Source organism: Manacus candei, unplaced genomic scaffold (assembly GCF_025592945.1).
Source record: "Manacus candei isolate 608988 ecotype Guabito, Panama unplaced genomic scaffold, ASM2559294v1 h1tg000008l, whole genome shotgun sequence".
NCBI classification, from domain to species: Eukaryota; Metazoa; Chordata; class Aves; order Passeriformes; family Pipridae; genus Manacus; species Manacus candei.
In genome coordinates, this window is record NW_026138056.1 from 15,660,785 (window position 1) to 15,681,654 (window position 20,870).

At 40.2% G+C, this 20,870-nt stretch overlaps 1 protein-coding gene across 3 annotated transcripts in view; it reads left to right on the plus strand.

The window, feature by feature from the left end:
* Positions 1-20,870, plus strand: part of MAPRE2 (microtubule associated protein RP/EB family member 2) — a 100,308-nt gene that overhangs the window by 52,025 nt on the left and 27,413 nt on the right. For 2 of the 3 annotated variants that reach the window (XM_051770067.1, XM_051770058.1), the window contains one exon: positions 10,418-10,545. The exons of the other annotated variant lie outside the window; for it this stretch is intronic. In XM_051770067.1, coding sequence (XP_051626027.1) covers positions 10,425-10,545 — 121 coding nt within the window. In that variant the 5' untranslated portion in view covers positions 10,418-10,424. The remainder of the gene's footprint in view (positions 1-10,417; positions 10,546-20,870) is intronic. 3 annotated transcript variants of the gene reach the window in all.

Consider the following 20,870-nt stretch of genomic DNA (forward strand, 5'->3'; position numbering starts at 1 on the left):
GAATAATACGTTACATAAATCACAGATGGTTGAACTAGCATGTTCCTAAAGGGCAATTTACTTCTTGAAGGATTAGTGAATTCTAGTTTTAGTTGCTCCAAAATTAATTTAGCAGTTAAGCAATTGCACGTAGAAGTTCAGCCCTGTTCTAGATAGTGCTTGGTAGGATTAATTCTTAAGTGCAAGTCATTTATTGGTAATTCATTGAGCACCAGAGTAATTTAAGAGTGCTTCCTTGTCTGTTATAGTATGAACTCATAAGAACAAGGGAGGAGGTCAAGTTACTTCGGTATCCAAACCCAAAATAAAGTGTTGCGGCTGATAGTCTTAACACTTGAAATCTGTATAATATTAACAATGGTTTGTGGTGCAGCGGAGGTCCAGGGACCCTGGCAGCCCCTGCGCCGCGTGCGGCGGAGGTCCGGGGACCCCGGCCCCCCGGCCCCTGGTCGTGGTGGACCCCCACCCTAGCCCCTGTGGGAGAAAGGAGAGAAAGAGGGGGAGCCTCGCCAGCGGGTACTGCACCCCCGTGGAAGAGGAGAGGGGAGCTTAGGAGCACACAGAGGTTTGCCGTTCCAGGTTTGGGGTCAGGTTAGCAAAGGCATGTAATGGTTTTGGAAAACTCCATAAAAAAGTATGGCGAAATAAACACTTGAAGAAAAATACCAAGATCAGTGTTTACAAAACCATAGTGCTGTCTACTCTCTTATATGGTTCTGAATCATGAGTCATCTACTGCCACCACCTGCGTCTCCTAGAACGCTTCCATCAATGCTGCCTCAGTACAATCCTAAACATCCACTGGTCAGACTAATACATCTATTCTAGAACAAGCAACATTGAGGCCATGTTGCTGAGAACACAGCTACGTTGGGCAGGGCATGTCTCCAGGATGAAGGACCACCGCCTCCCTAAGATCTTGCTTTATGGTGAACTTGCCACTGGCTGCTGCAAGAGAAGAGCCTCGAAGACAAGATACAAGGACTCCCTGAAACAACATCTCAGCCTTGGCCCTATTGATCAACATAACTGGTCTACTCTGGCCTCCAATCGGGAGGCCTGGAGACACACCATCTATAACACTGCTGCTTCCTTTGAGAACACACGCAGGATCACTCTCGAGGAGAAAAGAACACAGAAAGAATCGTGTCTTGCAGAATATACCACCTAAGGAGTCTTTCTGCTGTGCCTTTTGCAATCGGACATGTCTATCTTGTATTGACCTCATAAACCACCAGCGTGCTTGTAACAAATGTGGATAGAGCCTTCCTAAATCGTCGTTCGCGAAGCCTAGCCATGATGTTGTAGGGAGTTTGTATAAGCCAAAGACAGGGTTATTTATTTGGGTCTATATCATCAACATTGGAGATGTTAGAACTCTAAGATTTAGTGTTATCATTAATATTGGTTTTGGTCTAGCTTTCACTAGCAGTTGAGAGAGAAGTGGAAGAGAGGTTGAATGCAGAGCCTAGTGAAAAGCTATGTAGTATGTTGGTGCAGTGGTCTCCAGAGGCAGTGCTGGCAGGGGAATTACAGCTGGTTCGGGTCCCAGGTGTTGCCTGGAGCTTATCCCTAGAAACCTGCCCACTGAATTTGCTGCATACCCGGCAGAAAGCCTTGTGCTTCTCCTTTCCACCTCAAATGTCACCAGAGCTGTGGTAGCAGTGGGAACTCTGGGCAACCATACTAGAGTTTAATCACAAAAATACACAGCAGTGTTTTAGAGAGTGATGCACCACTGAAATCAGCCAGCATGGTTGTGTGTTGCTTCATGTGTTGTCACATGCTTGTTTACAACTTCAGGGTAAAGGTGGCTTAAAATAAATGTTGTCTTATACCCCTGATCAGTGTCCTCATCTTCCTGCCATTCAGGGACTGAGCGGGGCTGGCTGCCTGGCTGATGTCTCAGCAACTCTGTCGTGCAGGCTGTGCTCTGGAATCTTTGCCCATAAGTCCTGGGATGGTTGCATGAGTGGTTGTTGTGCTGTTTCTTGTCCCTTACTTGGTGTCACTCCAGACACCTTCAAAGTGGTGGTGGCTAAGGCCACCTTTTAAGGAAGGCCCCTTTCAAAGGGCCTTGTTCCCTGTGGTAACGGGGATTCAGACCCAATGATCCTCGGTGGGTCTCTTCTGACTCGTGATATTCTGTGATTCTAACAGACATGTTTATTAAGGTTAGAATAAATGTTGTAATGCATAAATCTGTGTGTATCTACACTTGTTTTTAATGTAGAAGAGAAAAAAGCTGATGCATGACGAAGTCCTTGTTCTCTGTATCATATTGCATCATTTGTGAGTAGAAAAGGTATATTGCAGTCCCTTCTTTGCTAGTGCAAGAGATTTCCCATGAGAGTGTTCTCCTTGTTATCTTTGCCTGCCTTGGATAGCCAGGGTTTATTAAGTGTACTGCAGTCTCATGTTAGGAAATGGCAGTTATGTGTTAAGAGAAAGGCATTGCATTTCCCCTTGATGAATCCTCCTGTTTTCCCTTCTTCACAGACTTCTGAAATGCGTGAATGCTCAGTGCCCGTCTCCTGCTGAGTCACTGCCTCTCTTGCCTGGCTCTGTGCAGGGTTCTGAGGCACTTGGAGGCTGCTCAGACCCCCTGTCAGGAGGGCTGTATAATATTACCAAATCTCATTTGGCATTACGTTATGCTTGGAGTAAATCAGTGTGTTACTTTAGCCTTTCACCTCCGAATGTATACATGCCGGAGAGGAGGAGGGCAGCAGCAAAACTCTGGATAGGTCAAAACTAAATTCATTTGGTGACTTCATCTGTCTCTAGTTGGATCTCTTTCCTGCTGAAACTCTCAAGTCTGCCTACAGCGTTTTCTGGACTTAAAAGGCGGAAATGGCAGGAGTCGGAGCAGCGGAGCTGCTGGGCTGCAGCATGGCTGCTGTCCCAGTCTGTTCTGATTCTGACATAGTGTCTCGGTGCCCAGCGATCTGTATGACCAGCAGTGTTATTTTTTCTGAATCGGGATTTATGATTGTTCTTATCCCATCCTAATCACAGGCAGATATTTGCTTGGTGTAGATGCAGGTGGCTGCTTAGATTCATGGCTGTGTCCGCACTGTTTTGCCTGGGAGTTCACAGGCTGCACTCATGCAGGGCAGTGTGTTTGGAAACAAGCTCTTCTCCGCTGCCGTCTTCATTTTCCAGTAAATCTGCATTTGCTATAGCACTTAGGAATCTCCTGTCTGAAAGTACAACTGCTCATCATCATTTAGTAGGAGCAAAATATATAGGTCCCCCTGTTATTTGGAGAACTCGGGCTAGGAACTGAGGCTTTACTAACATGTGCTACCTCTCAAAGCATCCTTCCTTCAGTACTCAGCACTGATGTTACCTTGCTTTATGGCATGTTTTTTAATCTCTTAGAAATCCTCTAGCGATGTCTGCATGTGTGCTTAGTAATCTGTTATTTTCCATAAGAGGAAAAAAAAATGAATGAAAAGAGAATTAAAGTGCCCATGTGTGTCTTGGTGAATTGAGACTTTGTTTAACAGAAGATTAAATGTTGGTTTATTCAGCAGCTTTTTCAAGGTTTTCTAGTTACAAAATGGTCATAGACCTCTTCTGTTTTCTAAAATGTAGTGTTTCTCATTGACTAGGGTTTATTGACAATTATTTTTCTCTGAACCAACCTTTTTTTTTTCTTTCTTCACAATCTCCTTGTCTGCTGTGAAAGGTAGAGTAGTTGCCACTGTCTATGTGAAAATTTTACAGGTTGAATGTCTTCCTTCAGGGCATCAAAGCAGCAATTCAATCTTAAGATCTTAGAGTTGAAAGCCTTGGCGGGGGGAGGGTAATAACTGTAAGTGAAAGCAGTTAAGTTATTCAGCATTGCAGCCTTACCACGCTTATGTTCCTCTTGTTCAGCCTACTTCAAAGGTTTCTTGTTGTTCTTCATTAATAAAATGCCTTCTTAATTTGTAGTAACATTCTTTTTTACTGAAATTTGTGGCCTTACCCATTTTGTGTGAACTATTAATGTTTGCCTTTCTTGAACCTCTATCCTTTGTCAAGGATGTATTTTTTTCAGTTAAGGTTTGTTTACATGTGGAAATTGATAAGGAAACTTTCAGAGCATGCAAATACTTTGCAATACAATTAAGATATTGTGTAGTTAAGTGTTAATATTGCATTGTACTTTTGGAGGCAAAGGTGAACCCTGACAAAAAAGGAAGTGTGCTACTGTAGAGACATGACATTATGTATTACACTGCTCTACAGTTTCGGTGGCAGCAGGAGTGAGAAGGTAGTTGGAGAAATAAAGTCTTACCTATGCTATGCAAATATGACTGGCAGATTCAAGTGAATGTGGCTTGCCCTCCTCAGGTGCCCTAAAGTCTTTCCAGCACTAAATAATTGTCTTGGAATTTTTAACTGTTATTTTCATTTTTGTGAAATATGCCAATGTCATAACTGGTTAGTGAATAAACTTCAAACTATTTCTAAAAGCCATGCAGTGGACAGCGTAATGCATTGTTGGTTATTAGGCCATCTCAGAGGTTTTGGCTCAAGTCGTGTATATTATTTGAATACTTTTCATTGTGTTTTATAGATTTGGGGGAGCTGAAAAAGAACCAGTATTTTTCTGCCTCTCAGATAATAAGGTTTTTGGGGGGGATAAAGTTTTCTAAAGCCATATGTAGCACAAACCAGAATTACCACCATACACCACAATCTGAGTGACTCAGATTGGGATCTAAACCAGTCCTTGAGACCCATCATAGACGTTTATTTAGGTCAGAACATCACAGCATTGGCAGGCAGCCTCTAATTTAAAAGAACAAAAGTTAAAAATGCCCTAATCCAATCAAAGTAAATCTCTATTACTCTACTCTCACTTGCTTTTAAACAGGGAACTACAATGAGAACAATAGAAAATATACTGTTGTCTGTGTTAAATGGTAATCCTGCAATATTAAAGCAATCAAAATGTACATGATTTGTCTCAGTCTCCTCTAGACTCTGTAGCGTGCTTCACAAATCATTTTAGGTCAAGTCAGATCCATGTGGTAAATGTAAAATGGCATTCAGAATTGAGTGGGATATACAGATAATAAAAATACTCTTAACATTTCAGGGCTATTTAATAACATGGGAACAGTGCATAAGAGATTTGACATTCAGCATCTTAAAAGGTGTGGTTTTCTCGCAGTATTACAACCACAGGATTCTTTTCTTCTTCCCCCCCCCCCCCCCCCAGCAATGTCTCATTCTGATTAACCTTGTATCTGATTCAGTTTCTGAGTTGATAGAGCTTTATGTTGCTTGCTACACATATCACTTCAGTTGCAGCACCCTGATGCCATGGCATTTGCTGCCGAAGTGCAGCATAAGTCAAAAGGGAGAGTAAGAAGTGTTGTCAGCATTGCACAGGAGCTTTTTGTGTTGATTTTCTGTCCTCAGGACTCCTTTCAGTAAAGAGAACCTCAAGCATAACTGGCCTCTAATGACTATGGCTAAGGCTGTGTGCAGTGAGTGTTAAAGAAATAGGCAAGGTCCAGCAAATGAGTTGCCATTTTGAGATGATTTATAAAAGGATGAATTTTCCTTGTTCAGGGAGTTAGCCTCTGAGTCTGGCAGGTTTCCTCCTTCAGGGATTTTTTTGTTTTGCAGTAGCTTTAATCTAGAAAGCCTTTTGAACAGCAGCTGCAGCAGTCTCAGCTTCATCTTAGCTTTTCTGCTGTATCTTCTGCTTCAGTAATTTTTGGTGTGAGATCTTTTTTTTTACTGGCAGTATCTATCAGGTGCCAGCTTCCAGAAGGCCTCTTTGTACTGTCACACAGACTTTCCACTTCATTTAAAAGCTTAATAATATTGTACCATGCCTATCTGAACTAAACAAAAGACAGTGGGTAGAAACTGGAACAGAGGAGCTTCCACCTGAACATGAGGAAGAAATTGTTTACTGTGAGGGTGACTGAGGACTGGAACAAGTTCCCCAGAGAAATTGTGGAGTCTCCTCTGGAGATAATCAGAAGCCATCTGGACACAGTTCTGAGTAATGGGCTCTAGGTGGCCCTGCTTGAGCAGAGAGGTTGGACTAGATGACCTGCAGTGATCCCTTCCAACCTTGACTATCCCATGAAAACGTGAAGGCCTTGCAGGTTCAGAGGGGATGGCATGTGTGATGAGTTTTTACAATTACGAATTAGGTTCATTGCTGTAGTCCTTCCTGTCTTGCTGTTATTACTGGTGCCATTATTAATGGTTTGTTGTAATACAGCTTCTGCTGTCAACAACTGTTAGTTATCCCTGGAAAAATAAAGTAAATATGCTTCTTGCAAAACTGATCTTAGGAACAGCTGGATAGCACTTTGTAACAGCTGCAGTTATCTGTAGCAAGAGCAGTGGAAAATGCCTAATAGCTGAATGTTCAGTGCTACATGCAATACCTTAAAAAATTAATAGATCTTTGAGTGTATTGTTTACTGTTGGGCATGCTGAACCAGTATATTTCTGACTGCTTAAGCGTATACATGATTTTCAGCACCTGGCTAATCCTCTGAACTCAGGTTTGTGGTGTGTAGTTGTGCATGTGTGAAGTGTGTTTATGAAATGGTTGGACTAATATGTGAAGGCTTGAGGTAAAGCAAAGGATAGAGTCCTTTGTGGTTAGACAGTGCTATAAAAGCCAGAGGATTTTAATCTCCACCTGTGTGCTCCGAAGTGGGAGGTGTGATGTGCTATCCTCTTCTGCTTTTAGTTACTGTGGAATCACCAGGCATATCTGCGGAAGGTGAAGGATCTCAGGTAGACGCCGGTTTTCAGGCTTGTATAAGCCTCATTGCAAACCTATGCTTGAGAGCCTTCAGCCTTATCAAGAGGAAACCTAACAAGTTGAAAATGTAAATAATGTTATTGGAAAGCAGTAGTAGTATTAGTAGTATTAGGACATAAAATCAAGTTGTTAGCTACTTGGCTGTTGAGAGTATGGCCTGTGTGTCTGCCTGCCCAGCTGTTCTCTTGCATTGCCTTAGACATGCTTATTGATGCATTTTGAAGCTGAATCACATTTTTCAAAGTACTTCAGCACTCAGGGAAATAAGTCAGGCAGAAAACCCAAGCCCAGCTGTAGATGTCGAGCACAGGGTTCTTGGCTGTTTCTGAGCATGGTGGCTGTGCTACCTACACCTGCTTGTTCTTTTTTTTCTTTTTCCTCTTTTTTTTTTTTTTTTTGTTTTGTTCAAGGTCTCTCTGTGTGGCAAAGAGGAGCTGTGTGTATCTGACCACCAAATTAGAACATGCTTACTGTACAGGAAACCTTTCCCAACTGAGTTTATTTAGAACATAACCAGTAGGAGGGTAGGGAACAGGAGATGCAAAGACAGGGTGAACTCTTTCAAGAGAAGAGGCTGTGGAAGATTCAGATGTATGTCACCATGTCACTGTGGATGAATGGCAGTGGCATGTTATTGAATTTTTTTAACAAAAATTCTGATTCGTTTTGCTTAACTTTAAAATGGTACTGATACACCCTCATGCATACTTGTGTGTACAAATGTGAAGCTACTGTCTCTAACAAATAACCTGAACTTTTGTTTGACCAATAGATCATAATAATTCATTTGCAGACACAGTGTAAGTTGTATTACAGTAATCCTTCAGGGTAGCATTGTAAAACTCAAGGTTATTCATTTACTCGCAGTTTCCTGCAGTAGAGTTCCCCACCCCATGCACTGCAGTAGAGGAGGTTGTTTGGTCCCCTGTGGGTTGCAGAAAGGTGGATATCTCTCTTTGCAGTTCTGTGTGGAAAAGGGTGATGAGGGAAGTTCTGCTTCCTTCTTGTGTGTGGATTTTCTTGATCTTTTTAACAGAGTAAACTTTCCCCTTTCACTACTGGTAGCTGATGGTTGTTCTGAGCTCTGCCTGGTCTCGAGAGGCCAATTAAAATTTTCATGAAGTAGTGGCAATTACAGATCAGAGTAACTTTATTTCAAATGTTACCATCTAAATATCTTCAGCTTCTTTAGAATTGAGTGGAACTGTTCCATATCAATCTGTTGGTTTAATATTAAGCTCACTATTCTGAATCTTAAGTGAATATTAAATTCAGTATTAAGCTGTTATTTCAGCTGATCTTACGGACAGTATTTAACATGTTAGTTTAATAGTGGCAGTGGTAGTATGTTTCTGTTAGTTTCTTATCTATCTAAAAAGGCTAAAAATAATAAAGTAAAAACCACACTAACAGTGACGTTTCAGACTTCAGATGCAATTAGTGTCAAAGGTGCTGTTTGCCTGCTCAGTCCCTTCCATCCTGATGCTGAATAGCTGTTACGGTGTAGTTTTTAAGAGTAAAAGGGCACTCCCTGTTTCTAAAACTTTGCTCCTAGTGCTTGGTTCAATCCAAGCACTTAATGCATGCCAAGAAAGCAACCTTTGCTAAGTGTTACAGTGAATGCAGGGCTGTGTTCATGAAATTGGCTGTGCTATCTGGGAGCCCGCTGGAAGAACTGAGCAGACTGAGCACAGGCTGATTTCTTCCATGCTTCAGAGGTGCCTGTACACAAGCGGGTAGAGAGACAGCCTGGTTCCAAATGAATGAATTTCTGGCAGTAGTAGCCTGACTATTGGAGCATGAATTTTTTGACCCTATTTTCTCTTTTTTTTTTCCCACCTTTTTTTTTCTCCTTCCCTACAAAGCAAATTTGAGGATTTTATGTTTTAGATCTTAATCTCAGTAGATGGGAACAATTTAACAGCCTTCAGAGATTTGTTTCCTAGAAAGTGACCTGTATTATGAACTTTGTAATCTTGTATTTAAATTTATTCTCTGTGTTATGTACTTATACACTTACAAGTTACTGAGTCAAGTTTCATGCTGGTGGGTTTTTCCACACATTTTATCTAGGTTGCCCCAGGACACCTAACTATGGGTGGAGTTAAGTTGCAGTCTTTGTGTTCCCTGTGGAATTGTTTCTCAAGCTTCAAAGGGTTGCATCTCTGCAAATTCTGAATGGAAATAGTCCATGCAGACCTTGAATCCTACATAGGAGATCTTTGTCTCTTGCTTTTGAGAGGCAAAGTTGAGGTCCAAGGCTGAGGTGGCAGGATTGACACCAAAGCTAGACAGTTAGGTGTTACTATAGATGTCACTAGAAATGGAGATGTGCAGTCTCCACCAAACCAAGAATAATGTTCTTGCTAAGAATTATTGTTCAATTTCAACTATTTGAATGTTTCTGACGCACCTCATGCTCAGATTGTTCCTAGTGGACTTTCTGATGTCCATTACTCATGAGAACATTATTTACTCTCTTCATGAATGATCATGATTCCATTCTTTGAAACTGTTGATGAGATGAACTTGAACATGCTCATCTTTTATCTTGACAATGAGATAGGATAACAAGGAATAAAGTTCAGTAGTATGCATTTCTAGTCTGTGTACTTGGGGACTGATGATAAAGCTACCATGAATTACCTACTTGCAGGAAAGGACCTTAGCTAACTAGAAGAATCTATGTAAGATGATGTAGCTGTGAAAACTTTGAGCACAGAGTGCCGTTTTCCAAGGTCTTGGTGAAATGTTATCTCAACACAGTTTGAAACTGTCTGTTCAAGGACTGCTGGCAATACCAGTCAGTGAATGTCTGACTTGATATAAGAGACTCAAATTGATTTGTTTAATCTAGACTACCTGGGCATTGGGACAGACTTTGAGTGCTGTCCCTAACACATTAGGAAATCCGCTCTGGGAAGGAGAAAGCCACTAGAGTTGGAGGATAATGTTGGCAGAAGAACAAATGGGTTTAATCTGAGAGGGAGTGTTCTTTAGAGGAGTTGGGCTCCACGGCAGCTTTCCTACCAGACAGTTGGGGGTGCAAGTCTCAGTTACTTTCAGGATAGAAGCTGGTAAATTGATAACAAAGATTATCTAGTATTCACTCTGTGACTGAATTAATTATGTAAAAGACCCCTGTCCCAGTAAGAAATCAGTGTTCCAGTAAGTAGAACAGCTACATCATCTAGAATTTATCTGAAAATTAAATATTGGTTTAGGCAGCCTGATTGTCCTGCAGGGGCAAAAAACTGACAAGAGGTCAGATCACTGCATTCATGCAACACTGTTACGAAATCTCAGATCTCTGATCCTGTCTGTGTGTCTTTATCTGTGTATGATTTTTTTTTTTTCTACCTTACCAGCATGAAGCAGAGTACTGTAGGTTTGTATGTTCTTTAAGTTCACAGTGACAACTGGAGAAATATGGTCATAGATTCCAAGAGGACATTGAAGAGGTTAAATATCATTAAAGAATGAAAATTAAGCCTCCTCTCTCAATAAATAAGAGAGGGTTGTGAGTGTTGCACCTTTTCTGTCTGTTGTTTGAACAGGAAACGTATATTCATTGTATTTAGAAAACAATTATGAAAATGTCAAATTTTTTTTTTTTCCTAGTTGGGGAATGGCGGTCAACGTGTACTCTACCTCTATAACCCAAGAGACTATGAGCAGACATGACATCATCGCATGGGTTAATGATATATTAGCTTTAAACTACACAAAAGTTGAACAACTCTGTTCAGGTAAGAAAGCACAGTATGCTCTACAAGTGTTTATTTTAAAACCTCTTTAAAAGTCTGATTTGTTGAAAATAGATAACTTTTAACTTTGACATAAACCAGTTACTTTGAGAAAAGAGACTAATGTATGTGCGAAGGAAGCATTTTTGCGTTTGTGTTAATTGCAGAAAGATAAGGTGCCTTGGGAAAGCATAACAAAGGCAGAGGTGAATGGGACAAATGTAGCAAAAGATACATAAAAGTAATAAAAAGGTTGGCTAAGCAAGAAAAGAATACAGTGATAAGCTTTTGTGGTTTAAAGCTACTGGGGTGGTATCTTTCCAAATGGAGAGTGGACATAACTGAGAAAGAGAGCTGACACCCCAGATGAACAAAATTCTCCGGCTCCTTTTCCTTCCTGGTGAGGTTCCTAAAATCCCTGCTTATGTGTGCAGGAAAAGAGCACAAGTGTGACTGAGGGAAAACATGGATTTGAGGAAATGAGCCTTTAGCTGCTATGAGGGCTTTAGAACTTCGTCAACAACATCTGCCTGTTTCTCTTTAAATGTACCTGAATTCTTGTTGTAAGTATATTTGGTAATGAGCCCATAAAAAAGGGCTAATGGCTTGAATACTTTGGACATTTTGGTTGATCAGAGTGGTAACTACAAGATAAGTGTTAAACAACAGGGTCCGTAATTAGATGATGGCTAGAAATGACAAAGGCTGATTTTTCACTGAGAATACACATGCCCCTGGGGAATTATTTTTTTCTGATTCTCTACTGTGATTTTTAAATTTGAAGATTCTTGTGTTGGAGGAGATCTAACTTAGAGCATTCTCTTCATAAGTAAGATATTCCCAGCAGATTAGTTGTCTGGAAGTAGCAATCTAAGTACATGAAAGAGGTACCACATTGCTACATTTCGACTATTTCCTGGTCCAGATGAAATGCATAAACAGGGTCTTATATTCATATATTTGAATTTACCTACCATTCTGGGTAAATTTTATGTGTCAGAGATGTTCCCTGAAAGGTACAGATAATCCTTTGACGTTGATAGTCTCACAACCTATTCTTCAAAATGTAGAAAAACAATTCACAGCTGCAGAAGTAGGGTTCCATGCTTGCAGCCTTGCACAACAGCCATAAAATTGAGGTTGAAAAAGTGCAGGTTAAAGTGCATGTAAGTAACTGATATAAACTGAACAACAAAAGACATAATCGCATATAATCTTTTTAATCATTATTAAACTTGAAACTGAAGTGTTATTTTTAGCTGTTGCTATATTTACATGTCCGGAAGTTAGCCTAAGTATTTTATTTTGCTGAATTTTATATAGAGACAATATTCAAACAGGGATGTGTGTGCAAGTACATGTAAATGTGGGAGTAGCTATATATAGATAGATAAATATAAACATAGGCATGCACACACTTAAGGAGATAGATGCAAGAAAATGGACGTTTGCATCCGAAAATACCCGATGTTTGCCATTGTTTGAAACAGGAAGCATAGTAGACAAGTTATTGACTTGTTCCTGTGTAGCTGTTTAAATGCTCATAAATAGTTGAAAGGAAGCTTTTGAAGTGAGTTCTCAGTCAAGTTAAATGTGTGTGGGCTTTAAAAAAAAAAAAAAATCCAAAAAAATCCCCCCCAAACCCCAACAAAACAAACGAAAAAAACAAAAACCAAGATAAAAAAAAAAAAAAAACCAAAACCGTTTCTCAAAATAGGGGAGAAGTGATCTAAGAAAATTTTTATTAAGCAGAATACAGTGAGTTAAAATTATGTAAGAAGATAAGATTGAGAGACTTCAGCTGGGTGGGGCAGGCAAACATGGGAACTGTCACAAATCCACTGTCCCATTTCATTACACAGCTTCTTATACAACTTTTTCTGTGACCTCCAGTCAGGATTTTGGGACACATCACAAGGGAAAAACTAAAAAAAGGGTTGTCTCATTACAGCTCTTACTCCATTCTGTATAAAATTAAACCTTTTCTTCCTTTAGAATTTCCTAGATTGTATTGATTGCTATTGTTACCTGATGCTTTTACATTCTTAACAGGTGAAAGCTGTTAACTTGAATTTCTCCATTTTGGTTTGATAGTCAACCTTGATACTTACACATTCCTGTTTTTGCATTGATGCTCTTTACAGTCCAGAAGGGGCTTTAGTAGTGCCTTATCTAAAGAAGCATTCCAGGACAGTCCTTCCTGTGTTCCAGAGGACTTTACTCTCTGAACGGACAAATCTAAACACTGATAGATTATTGCAGACACTAGAGCACAGTAGTCTTAAGACTAGGTCCTTTCCCCTTGAGACTGTGTAGTCCATTTCTCATGTGCAAGGCATGCATGTGTAGGGATTGAAGACAGATGGGCAAGAGGCTTTAGGAATTTTTCTGCATTTCATATAGTTTACTGTGTAAACTCAAAGCAGCTTATTTAATATAGATGTATTTTATTTAGCATATTTCTAGTATAGTTTGCAGGAGGGAAACTTAGGGAACCGTAGCAGAAATGACCAGCCAACTAACAGCCATAGCATTAGCAAGCATTGTATGCACTGCAGTTTGAGAATGGCCAATCTAACTCATTCATTCTGGCGTTCTTTGGCTGATGTTCCTTGAATCATTGGCAGCTTTCATGCAGATGAATGTTGGTTTCCATAAAATATGAGCATTTCTCCAGGACTTCAAAGAGAAGGAATATGTGGGAAACTCTTTACAACTATGAAGCATTTCACAGCATTAATAGGGAGCTGCAGAGCTGCTGTAACTAAATTTTTATAACCTACTGTAAAATTGTATGGACATTTTCTTCTTTTTTTAGAAAAAACATTAAGATTAGTCATGCTGTTTTATGACTATTCAATTCTTGTTCATTTTTGTTAATAAGGAGCAATCAAGATGCCAGCAAAAGCTAAGTGCAAGGCCAGAAAAGGTGGGAGAGGGAAGGTGGGCGGGTGCTATATCTGAATTAAAATCTCGAAGGTGTTACTTCTAGGAGATGTGAGCAACCTAGATATGGCATACGCCTGTGTTCAGCACCTGTCTGTGAGACCTTATGGTGCCCGCATTTATCAATAATTTTTGACATTCTGAGCTTAAGCAAAGAAGGAATAATGTGACATTCTGGCTTTACTAAAGGTTTTATAGGAACAGAGATGTTTGGATAAGGAGCGGCAAAGGAATGGCTGGCTTAGTCATAAAGTATTTGTATTCTTTGGGAGTCTTAGATGTGGTTTTTGTCTCTCTTAAGTAGGCCAAGCAAAGTGCAGTGTCCCCTGAGCTTTCTGAATGCCTGCTGTGGTAGTGATGTGCCAAAAAAGCCAGGTTATGGATGGGTGCAGCCCTGGAGAGTCTAAATTTAGTCTGGAGCTCCTCTGCTAATTTAGTTTTGACAACTAAATGGATAAAATCCCTCCGAGCATCTCAAAGCAATGCAATTCTTTCCTTTATGTGAGTGTCACGTTGTCAGTTTTTGGTCTCTGGGTTTGGCTTCTTGGAAGGTTGTTTAACCTGACCATGAAATTTATAAACCGTGGTTTTAATTGATGGCATAGTGCATTGCCTTTAGATTGGCATTAGACTTGGGAGCATTTAGTTTGATACATCAATGAAAAATAATAGAGAACAACTGAGTGGATTTAATGCAGAATCCTGTGTGCAAAACCCATAGGCTTGGAGAATGGGCATTTCATATGAATTATGACACTGCTTGTTTCTTTGGAGTCATGCTATTTCTGTGATGAATACACAGTGGCTTCTTAAAAAGAATTCTGACTAAACAATTTATAACTGAATTTAGTTACAGGCTGGTTTTCATCTATAGGGGATACCAAGTGAATGTGTTACAGGGCTTTTCATGACTGTTAGAGTGCTACATGAGAGTATATTCAAAATAAGAGTCAGGCAGGAGACTGGAGGGCTTGCATATGAATTAAAAAGAATTAACACAATGCATACAAGCTATATAATGAGCAAGGAAGCTAGAAATGGTAAATGTGTGTAGAAAGGAAAATGCAGCCTGAAGCGAGGTATAATTTTTGTCTTAGCTATACTTGTGTGATCCTTTGAGGTTAAGGAGACAGACTCTCCTCCCTCACTGCATTTGAAAATCCTCAGTAGAATTATAAACTTGCAAATTGTCTGGCCCTCAGTGCATACAGACCTTCTGTCTTTGAGGATTTGGATGCAAGGATAAAGGATTAAATGTGGGGTTGTTTTTTTCCTTGCTTTTAATAAATGACCGTATTATAAAGCAAGCATGTGGTTTGGCATTTTCAGATTTAAGACTGGGATGCTTTCTCTACAGATGTCCTGGGTGTTGCCACAGGGAATTTTTCATGTGGTGACTACTCTCACTTGTCCTGTATCTCAGTTTGCGTTCCTCCTGTGGAACAATTTAGACCCTTTACACAAACCTTTAGATTTTAGATAATTTACATTACGTACATTATACATACTATTTAGACCCTTTATACATACATTGTTCCACCACCCTGGTGTCGGAGGAAAGCAGGCAGTGTGATGGTAGGACAGATGTCATTCTTTGACTTTGTATTGCCTCTCTGGCTTGGGATTTGGGGGAGAACTTGATTGCAGCCTCTGTGGGCTGTTGTCCTTTGCAGCTGGTGCTGTGCAAGGGCGGAGGTTGTCCCTGGCTTGTGGAGGGTATCCATGGTGTTCTGCTCCCAGGGACTGAGTACGGGGGCTCTGAGCCATGGGGCTGCACACCAGGCCCTAGGCAGGGCAGCATTCATTTGTGAAGTGACCCTTGTGCCTCCAGCACCCTCAGCCTTGGGACCCTCAGCAGCAGCAGGGAGTGGCATGCCAGGAATGCTGCTTCCTGAGGAGCGCTCCATGAGAGCCGGCTCTTCTCTTTTCCACAGAAGAAAGATCTTTCTGAGCAGGGCTGAGGTAGCTGGAGAAGGTAGAGGCAGAGAGACCCTGAGAAGGGCTATTTCTTCAAATAGTTTGTGCATATATACAGAGATGCAGGCATGGTGTATTCTGTGGGTTTGCTGCATAGGATTTGTGTTTTCATGTCTTAGAAGGTGTATTTTGCTCGGTGCCTGCATTAACCTGTAACTTCCTCCATGTCTGTTACTAAAATCTGCATTATAGGACTTTGTTGGAGCGTTTAGTGCCAGCATGATTCTCTACAGCCCAGCGTGCTAGGTGTGCCTGAGGAGGCAAAGCATGTTTCAACGTTGGTGGTTTTGTTTTTTTTCCCAGTTTGCAGCCTCAAAAAGGCTGGGTCTCTAGAGCAACTTGGGAACACGATTAAAACATGGCTTGATCCCATTTGCACTCTGTAACCAAGCCATGTTTCAAGGAACTGGCATGTTGTCCTGAGGTTATGCAACACAGAGCATACTCAGCATCAATGATTCTATAATGTATTCCATATGATGTTTAGGATTAGAGGGATACAATGGATGTTAATGATTGGATTTAAATTATTTCCAAAACTTTCTGAGGAAGCTTGCAAAGCAGTATCATGATTTTCAGCCAATAATTTCTTTATTTAAATGCCACTCATTAAGAATTCAGGAGGAATAGAACTTGAACAAGGTTTTTACTTTTTAAAAATTATTATTTAATTACTCATAGCTCTCACTTGCAGTCAGTTGCTTGGTTTCCCTCTGGTTTGAAGAGCTTGTTAGATTTTGTGTGCTACTTTTTTAAGGCATGATGAGTTACGCAGCTATTTTAAGTTAAATGGAAACTGTGTTTTCTGAAATTGTTCTGATCTTCCTATTTAAAAATTAATGAATCCCAAAATAAAAAATTGAAGTATTAAAAATTCTGCTGTGTATAATTTATGAGCAGCTTAATGATTTACATGTTTAAGGAGAACACAAATTATTACAGGGGAAACCTCCGTCCAATATCCGTTATTTAGGATGATCACTAGATATTCTGCATTATGCCACACTCACGCTCCACCTATGTAGAAAAGGACTTTTGAAAGCAGATGTCATTTAGATGAACGTGTCTCAGTGGCTGTTGGTCAGGCGGATAGGAGGTGCGTAGTTCTTGTAGACTGTTTTCTGTGGTACCAGCTCTGCTTTTGGAAGCTCCCATCTGTTGGCAGGCACTCGCTCTGCCCTCATTGGGGCAACTGTGCTCAGACATCTGTAAGCAGGAGTACAGGGCTGCACTCTAATCTGCATCTATTTTAGGGTTTTTTAAGTTCCCTCCCAAGATGGTTGTTGGGAAGAGTGAAGCTAGGCCAGAGTGTCTTGATTGATGCATAGACCCATAAATGCTTGCTTCTCTACAACTAAGTAGGTGGCAGATTGATGTGGGCTGAAACTTCTTAAACTGGGGCTCGGGGGCAGGCAAGGAGCAGTTAATTGGAGAAAGGGACCTATATTATAGGTCATATAGGTGCTGCTGGAATTGCAAATAGGAGTGTGAAGACCATGGTCTCCAGTGGAGTGCTCAGCACAAATTGTGCCATTTCTTAAAGATGTGCCTGTATGTAACACAGCTTTATGCTCACAGACAGAATCATAAAGTCATTTAGGTTGGAAAAAACCTTTAAGATCATAGAGTCCAATAGCTAACCCAGCCCTGCAAGTCCTCTACTAAACCATGTCACTAAGAGCCACATCTGCACGTTTTTTTAATACCTCCAGGGATGATGAGTCCACTGCTTCCCTGGGAAGCTTGTTCCAATGCTTGACTGCCCTTTCTGTGAAGAAATTTTTTCTAATATCCAATCTAAACCTCCTTTACCATAACTTGAGGCTGTTTCCTTTTGTCCTATTGTGTGGGAAAAGACACTGACCCCCACCTTGCTACAGTCTCCTTTCAGGAAGTTGTACAGGGCAATGAGGTCCCCTCTGAGCCTCCTTTTCTCCAGGCTAAACAACCCCAGCTCCCTCAGCCTCAGTATCTTCATAAGAGTTGTGCTGCAGACCCTTCACAACCTTCATTGCCCATTCTTTTAAAAAAAACTTTGTGTGGCATAACAGAACACCCATATTTGGAATCTAAAGGAAAATCTGATAAGTCAGAAACCTCCTGCTGTGCTTGCCTTAATGTCACTCCCAAGGAAGCAATTCTAGAAAGCCTGAGGTAGAAGACAAGCCTAAGTGCTTCTGTACTGTAAACAGTGGTTGCTGGCATTTTTGGGTTTTTTTTCCCCCTTTCTTATCAAAACTAGTAGGTCACGTGTGCTCCTTGCAAGTCACAGCCTTTTTTTTTTTATTGTTGTTGTTGTTGTCTCAGCAACAGAAATATGGGGCATGTGCAGTTTCCCATCAGCGTTAGCAACCATAGTGAACTGAAGTACTGATGAGTAATACACATACAAATTATCCCGTATTTTCCAAATGCGTGGTCAGGTGGTTGTAGCTTTGGAGGGAATGAATAATTTGAAGGGATTTGTATCTAACATGACTGGATGTATGTTTTACAGTATCTGAAAAATATTTCATTAAAGCAAATGAACAAACAAAATGAATTACAGAAAAAGGTACAATCAGCCTTTTTCCCAAATGGGATTTTTTAAAAACTGAGTATAAAAAAAATCAAACTTAGGCCTGGTTGAAAGGTTTAAACTTGAATTGTATGTAATTTTAGAACAAAATTCATAATAAGCATTTATACCAAATTTTTAGTGTAGAACTTAGCTCTATTTGCTGTGATTGCAGTATCAGAATTAAAATAAAGCAACCCCACCCCTGCCCCAGCCAGGCCCTGTCTCTTCATGAGCCCTTTGAGTTCCGTATTGGCCGGTGTGGTTTTATATGACTTTCTGGAATCTTGCTCCAACACACTGCAGGGAAGAGCTGGGAGGGACGTAGTTTTTTCACATTAGATGTGAAGGATTGGCCTAACTTGTATAGGGCACACACATATTGGCAATACCTAAGCTTATATTATATTGTTTCTACTAAATATTTATTAGCATATTAAGTTCTAACTATAGTATATTAAAAGCAGTTAGTTTGCAAATAATTTTTTAATTTATAAATATATAAACATCAATGCTAAAGAAAATCAAGGATGTAATCTTGGTTTCAGATCAGAGGTTTACTGAGCAGTAAAAATTTGTTGCAAATAGGATTCTCCTGTCTTCATTGTTACCTCCTTTAATTTCTTTTTTCTTTAAATAGTCAGAAGCAGAAGTATTTTTAATTATCAAGAAAATACTTCTTTCATTTATGGATTCATCAACCTCCAGATGGTTGAGGAGAGAGGAGAAAAATCAAAAATCTATGATGATGTAGAGTGCATGTGCTTCAGAGCATATTAAGCCAGTGTGGACAGTCTGGGAAAGTAACATAGAAGCAGGGAAAAAGAAGTATAGGACAAAAGCTAAAATTAGTTCAGCATTGCTTACTGCAAGGGACTGGTGAAAGATTATCTACAACTCTGAAAATACTGTAAAATATTCTGCTTTTATAGACTTGTTGGTAATTTTCAGCTTTACCACCGTATGTGGCAAAATTCTTGAAGTTTAATAGCTTTAAATAACCACCTTTGCAATTCTCAGTTTGTTCTTTTGTATCTGAATTCTCCCCCAGCATCCCTTCACCTCCTCTGGCAGCTGCCTGGATACCATCCCGTCCCTCCACTTGCTGCCTGCTCTGCCCAGAGCCGGGGATGCCCTGCAAACACCTGCAAAGCCTGTGATGCTGCTGGGCTCTTTCTGCTCACTAATGGGGCTAAAAATAGTGACTGCTTGGGGGCGGATTTCAGCACAGCAGTGTTTGCAGGCTTGTTTTGGTCTGGCCTGTGAATATCTTCTGTAACTAATGGCTGCATCAATATTCTAGATCAAAACGCAAAAGGACTTTTAGCCAGTGATTCTAAATTGCTTGTTAGCTAATAATGGGTAATAGGTTTTTACTGTTGATCCCTTTTCTGCAGTACCTCTAGCTGTAGTTTTCATCTTTCATTTGAGTAGATGTCAAATTATTCCTGTTTGTATGTATGTGCATGTTCACGCATATAAAAGTTTTTTGGTCATAGAGGTAGATTTATTGCGAGAGCCATTCTGGGCAGGTAATGTGTTTTCAACTTCTCTGTACAGATTTGCTAAGGTTTAGGGGGTTTGGGTTTGGGGTTTTTTGTGGGGGTGGTGGTTTAGGTTGTTTTTTTTTTATTTTTTTTTTTCCAGAAAATGTAGGGAAGTTTTTTAATACTGAATGAATATAGTAGCATAATCCTTTTGTTTGTATAAATTATGCAAGAGGTATGTCACAAGCCATAATGTCTCCACTGTAATTTTCTTTGTATTCCATTGCAAATATTCTTTTCTCATGCACCTGCCTTGAAACATCAGTTGTATAGTAAATTGGATAGGCCTGAGGTGGTGTCCCATATGCAGAGGGCTACACATATACACTCTGTCTGTAAGGTAAATGCCTTGCAATCTTGCATCACTTAAGTAGAGCTGCTCTTTCTGCTGCCTCAAGGAAATCTCAGCCATGGGCAGTGTAGAAAGTAGCGTCCCCATTCTGTTGTGCTGATGTTTTCCATTTAAATGCAATCTGACAGCTACAAGCTTTAGGGAGTAAAATTTTAATTATAAATAAATACCTATATAATATTAAATACATACATAACCTCCATGCCCAAAATCAGGTAGTCCCAGCTGACTGTAACGATATTTTACTTTCTCCTGTTGCTGTGGTAGGCAGGTCTCTGCCTTTTTGGAGTCACAAAGAATTTCCTCTCTTTGTAGTTTAGTGTTTAGTTCAGTCCATGTTGGTGTGTTGCCTCTGCTCTTCAGGAAGGAGCGTTTTAATGAATTGTGTTTGCCAATGTAATAAAATCCTCCTGTTGGGGAAACAGCCCAGCAGCCAGCTGCAGTGTTGTGTCAGAGAACAGGTCTGTGTTGCCATGTGGATGCAGTCCAGTGTTTTCTGCCCTCGAGTGTTGTGCAGACCCAGGACCACCTCCTGGCTGGCAAAGGCACAGAAGCAACTGCCAGCATGATGGGAAGAAAACACAAGGAAATACCGTAACTGGAGAGACTATCTGAAGGCATGCAGAAGGAATTTGCATTACCAGCAGAAGGAGAAAAGTCTCATGTGAACACTTTGGGCTTCTAGTTTTCTAAAAGGATCTAGATGAAAGGTTGTGCAGTGCATTTTTAAGGCCTCCAGGCAATTACTTAGATATCAGAGTAAAGCTTATAATTGGGGTATGGGGAGGATGAAAGTACAGAGTTAGGAACAAATTCAATTTATAATATTAAATGATTGCATAATAATCCTTTTGCATTAAATTAAACAGTAATAAGTGTAATTGAGCCATGCTTTATCTGTATATCTGTGCTTTTAATTGTAATGTAATTTTTCCATTGCCATGTATTT